General features: G+C 34.1%; 1 protein-coding gene across 4 annotated transcripts in view; it reads right to left on the bottom strand.

The window, feature by feature from the left end:
• Positions 1–3,963: 3,963 nt before the first annotated feature.
• Positions 3,964–6,000, bottom strand: part of LOC136035292 (hemicentin-2-like) — a 215,730-nt gene continuing 213,693 nt past the window's right edge. For all 4 annotated transcript variants that reach the window (XM_065716978.1, XM_065716981.1, XM_065716980.1 and 1 more), the window contains exon 8: positions 3,964–4,359. In XM_065716978.1, the coding sequence (XP_065573050.1) occupies positions 4,256–4,359 (104 nt within the window). In that variant the 3' untranslated portion in view covers positions 3,964–4,255. The remainder of the gene's footprint in view (positions 4,360–6,000) is intronic.

Raw genomic sequence — 6,000 nt, 5'->3', positions numbered from 1 at the left:
TTTTGGTAGTAGAAGTAGAACTCACTGTTTTAAGCCAAAGTAAACCCTCTGGAAATGCTAAGACTACAGATTCAATGTGATTACGCTTAGCAGAAAACAAAACCAAGCATAAACTACAAACGTACTCAATACAAAAAAAAAAACAAATAAAAACAATAATAACATTGACGCCTAGTTTGGTTGCAATAGGTGCTGTTAAAATGCCCTTTTAGTGCCAAATGGCACTTGAAGATATTGAAATTTGTTATGAGCAAAAGCTTTTAAATAAGGCAGCAGAAAACAAAACCAAGCATAAAGTACAAACGTGCTCATTACAAAAAACAAACAAATAAAAACAATAATAACGTTGACGCCTAGTTTGGTTGCAATAGGTGCTGTTAAAATGCCATTTTAGTGCCAAAAGACACTTGAAGATATTGAAATTTGTTATGAGCAAAAGCTTTTAAATAAGGCAGCAGAAAACAAAACCAAGCATAAACTACAAACGTACTCAATACAAAAAAAAATAAAAACAAATAAAAACAATAATAACATTGACGCCTAGTTTGGTTGCAATAGGTGCTGTTAAAATGCCATGTTAGTGCCAAATGGCACTTGAAGATATTGAAATTTGTTATGAGCAAAAGCTTTTAAATAAGGCAGCAGAAAACAAAACCAAGCATAAAGTACAAACGTTCTCAATACAAAAAACAAACAAATAAAAACAATAATAACATTGACGCCTAGTTTGGTTGCAATAGGTGCTGTTAAAATGCCATTTTAGTGCCAAATGGGACTTGAAGATATTGAAATTTGTTATGAGCAAAAGCTTTTAAATAAGGCAGCAGAAAACAAAACCAAGCATAAACTACAAACGTGCTCAATACAAAAAAAAACAAACAAATAAAAACAATAATAACATTGACGCCTAGTTTGGTTGCAATAGGTGCTGTTAAAATGCCATTTTAGTGCCAAATGGCACTTGAAGATATTGAAATTTGTTATGAGCAAAAGCTTTTAAATAAGGCACTAAACTTTATGATGCTATGGTAACCCATGTGTCCTGATAAAAAAAAAAGAAGAAAAAAGGAGACCTATAAGTGCAAAAAAGTGATTTTCTTTGTTAATCATGGTGGGGGAGTGTAATCCTCCTATACAAGGCTTTCGCCCTTGTTGATTCCTATGTTGCACTTTTCATTTCGATCTGAAACCATTTTCGAGGGGTTTCAGGTTTTTTTGAAATTACCATAAATTCGTTTTTGCAATAGACTTTTACGTTTAAGATTAACCGAAATAATAGTTACCATTCCTGAATCAGTGTCATACGAAAATTTTTCCTTTTGAAGTAGTTTTTTTCAAAACATGTTTTTCAACTTTTGATTCCTATGGACTGTGGATCGCTATTTACTAGATTGCAGCTACCCACAATAGGTATTCTCTATGCTCAAAAAAGTTAATTTCTTAGAAACTTGCATGGGCCCTCCTTTGAATTTTAGTGGGTAGAGGTTTTATTTTGAATTTTCAAGGACCTTCACTACATTCATGGGAAAAACTATTGCTGTCCCAGTTTCCTCGTTGTAGCTACTAACGAATTGACATGAGTTTGCTCCCATTAGATTCTTTTTTGTTTAATTCAACTGAAATACTGTATTCTGACTACCTCCCTTAGAGTCAGACTAACATTTCGGTTGGGGGGGGGCTCAAACTCCCTAAATATTCCCCTAGATATAGCTTTGCTGTCCGATTTAATGATCTAGTTTTGTTGTTTATAATTAAAACATATCTTATAAGTTAGTACATCCAAGTCCAACATGAAGTCCAATGAACCATCATGTACCAACATGAATGTACCAACATGAGGTTGGTACATGAAGTCCAAGCTTCATTTCATCTTTCTTTGCATCTTCAATAGCTAATCAATGTGATGTACTGCTTGTATCACTGCTAGAATCTTCAGCCCCAAGTAATCGATGTGTATGGATGCAATTGAAGACCAAACAAGCAATATTTGAATTTTAGGCTCCTCTTTTTCGTGACGAAAATGAAGCCCCTCCTTTCGATTACAAGTTTTTAATATCAATAAACAGCTGGTGTGCCAGTTGGCATTTAAAAACAGGATAAATGTTTGAGTAAAACAAAAAAAAATGTGAATAAAAGTTAAGTGGAAGTGGTTTGTGCCACTATTAAAGCTTTCATCTGCAGCTAATTTAAGTTTAGCAACTTCAGTTTAGCAATTGCATATACATCGCGGTAAAAGTACCCATGAGATAATAATTTGTGAACATATCCACACACAACTGCGATAGAGTGGATAACGTTCCCCAAGATTGGATAAAATATCCCCCTCTCCCCTAGGACAAACACTGAGATCTCCCCCCCCCCCTAGAGGATAGAGGATACAAACTGTATCCTCTTTTACATCTTGACTAAACTGAAAAGCAATAAGTTTCAGCTAGGGTTAGGCATTAATACTTCGAAATAAAAACAAATGGTCTTAGTTCACTTTAATGCAGAATCCTCACAAAAAGCGTTTTGGAAATTGCCGCATAAAGTAAATTTGCTTGCTTTTATCTGAGACTAGCCGTTGGGAGTGTCGGATAAAAAGCACATAAAAGAAAAAACTTATGTTCCTTTGTGAGAGTTGGAATACTCCTGAGTCTGATTGTATAATAGAGAATCAATCGCTTCAGGTGGTCATTGTATAAAGTGACTATTGTTTCAGGATGGTGATTCGCTGAGGATGTCGGCCACCTACCAATTATTACATTAGATTTAAAGGAGCCTTTCGGGGAAAACTTAAGATCGATGTATGTTGTCTTCATATCAGTCAGCAAAGTCGTAAGAATAATTCGGCGGTCGAATTAGCAATGTCTAAACTGTGTTTTTCTATTCATTCCTCAATATACCTCATATTTAATAAATAGCTTTGCCATTTTGTACTTTTGCATATTTTCTTTGATTTTTATATCAATCCTTTTTATGTTAGCGTTAAATATAAATAGCGAGGACAAAAGACAATATGGACGAGGCGCATTCAGTAACAGGCTTCCTGTCATCCATTTTTCCTATTGAGCTAGCCTGAGACTGAAGATAAAACCTTATCATATTGATAACTTAGAGTCTTCAATATTCAGATTTTATAGATTTAAATTATCTTAAAAATGTTTATTGCCACCAATAGAATAAAAAGATTATAGACATGTGAGTGTATTCAATCTTTGGCTCTATATTTTGTAGAATTATGAAAGGTTTGTATCTCCTGGAAAGTAGTTGAGGAAGCTGAATGAAACTCTCAGGAATGAATCAAGGACCGCAAAGATTCCCTAGGAAGTTATTTTGAAGAGCATATCTCAACATCATACCCTACCTAAGGGCACTTTATTTTCATGTCATTTTACAGTCCTGGCGCTATGAAAGTGAGATCGTGAGAGATTGATGCTGCCTAATGCTCAAAGGAGGTACAAAGAAATGTTTTGAGCCTCATACCTTTGCACAATTCTGATTCTTAAGATGTTTAAGATTTAAAAATCTATTTCCTAAACATTAAAAAAACTTAATATGGCTTAAAATCTGGTCGAAGTACTTGGAATTGCACTTTCAAAAACTAGAAAAATGAAAAAAAACTTCAAAAGTAAGTTAAAATATTGTTTATCAAAAATTCAGATAATTCATAGGTCATCATTTGTCATCGATTCAGTATTCTCATCCCTAAAAATACAGAGAGGGTAGAGTTGGCAGCTTGATAAGACCTACCTAAAGTATGTTTTAGGCCCTCGACTCGTTCCTATAATTGTCCTTCATATAACGCAGCAACTTGCCAAAATAGCCAGAAGCCCATTAACCTGAGCTTTACCCTACATTTTTCTATCGATTTTTCCTCAAGGAAATAAAAAAAAAGAACAAGCATAACTCAATTTCTTGAATCTTTACTATCATTAAAACTATATCTCTCAGGGAAGGATTTCCTCTTGCAAATAGCTATGCTTTCATAAAAATGTTTTTATTTACAGGAACATATTCGTCTCATAATGTAAGGGACGTCTATTTACATCAAACAATAAAAAAATCCCAATAACACCTTCAGTATACAACTTAACAAATAATCGTCTTCATAATCACTTGATTTTTGTTTAAGTTAGAAATTTTCTAGGCTCTAATTAACTGACCTAGTTGAAGAGTCACTGAGACTTATCATTTTACATTTTTTCACTAAGGTTAAGAGTATCATTATTCTCATTTTTGCTAATCAAGGTTACACAAGTTTTCAAGGAGTGCTTCAGTAGTTTCTCTCAAGATGATACAGAAGTAAAACAGCAATTAATATAAAAGCGTAGGCTTTTTGACATGAACTGTTATGCTGCATTGCTGCTGGATGTTCTCCTGAAAAAGATCGAAGAATTACAACAAAGGAAAAAATAAATATAAATAAAACCAGTTAAGGACTTTAAATTAGGAAGGAACAGAGCAACTGAATAATATCGATAAAAAAATTTTAAATATCAATTATGTTGTATTACCTCAGAATCTCGACAGAGAGCTTAGTTTGTCGGGAAGCGCAAAGTAAGCACAGAATTATAAGGAAAAAACACAAAAATGACAGAAAATTTCAAAATTAGGAAGGAACATAGTAAATGAATGATAGACAGAGAGAAAAGTAGTGACCTCCCTCAAGGTTTAAACCGACACATAGGGGGTGTATAATTGGATCTACTAGTACCTAAAAAACCAGGTGTTAATTACATCATAGAGAATGTGTTCTCTATGAAAACATTCTATGTTAAGAGGTGAAGGGGAATCTTACGTAACAGAAATAGTTTAAAAACCTGCAATGGATAGGCTTTTCTTGCCTCAGGATTCCCGTGATTGTTACGTAATAGTTTCTTTGATTCCTTAAAACATCTTTAGGGCCCTCCCTCAAGTAAGTGCCTGGTCCTTACATCATCCCAAATATTTTTATGCTTTACCGCCATTTCCTGATAGCAAACAAGGGATTTTTACAACAATTCTCTATGAACAGAACAGTTAGACATCTATTAATTTTTTTTTGGAACAAAGACTGGTTGGTATCCCACTATTTCCCGGAAAACAGAAGCATCACATGATCTGCTATTACTAAAACGGGGACTGAGTAATTTTTTATTCTCTCCAGATGGCTACAGAAACGGGTATGAGAACGGAATGCCTATCAGCCTTAAATAAGATTCTGAAAGTGACACATCTTTTTAAAAATGGATTCCCATAGAGATTTGAAAAAAGATTTGATCTTTACTTGAGTTCTGTATGCCCCCTCCCTCACCAAAAGATGAGCATACCCAAATTTGAGCTACTATAATTCCACATTTGCTTAACACCTAAACCCCTTCCTGCTTAAAATAGTTTTATCCAGGATAAATTTATCCCGTTTTACTGCGAAAGAATATATTTTAATCTAAATTTTTTCCCCTTTTAAATTGCGTTGAAGAATCACGGCTTATTCCTGACAGGCTGGTAAACAAGGCATAAACTAGTATGCTGGGTTAAACCATGGATGATAGCTTCTATGATGTAAAGGCTTACTTTCTACCGAACAGACGCTTTTGTGATAAATACATAGGGGGAGCATCCCTTTATCTGTTAAATTAAGGCATAATCTGACCAGGCAGATCACAAATAGTTACCATAGGATAGATATCAAACATTAAACTAAATAATTGGACAAAAATATCCGTTGTATAGCAAAACGATTACGAAAATATTTTTTATTTAGGCACTAAATGAGAGGCACGGGAATATTTTGTCAGTATACGAAATCCAAATAGGTAAAACGGTGAAAATTTTACATTAATTTCGAGATATTTGAGAATCCCCCTCCTCCCCTAGTTGTAACCCTAGGCAACAGAGTAAAATTCTTCTCATGCTGTAGCTTTTCCTTCTAGCATATCCTATTATACATATTTCTCATAAAAAACAGCCTAACTCTCCAAAATGGTACTTTTTCTATCTTGAAAAAGGAGACTAGGTTAAGGAAATGAGATGAGGGTC

Source organism: Artemia franciscana, chromosome 14 (assembly GCF_032884065.1).
Source record: "Artemia franciscana chromosome 14, ASM3288406v1, whole genome shotgun sequence".
NCBI classification, from domain to species: Eukaryota; Metazoa; Arthropoda; class Branchiopoda; order Anostraca; family Artemiidae; genus Artemia; species Artemia franciscana.
This window is presented reverse-complemented; position numbering and strand designations above follow the sequence as displayed.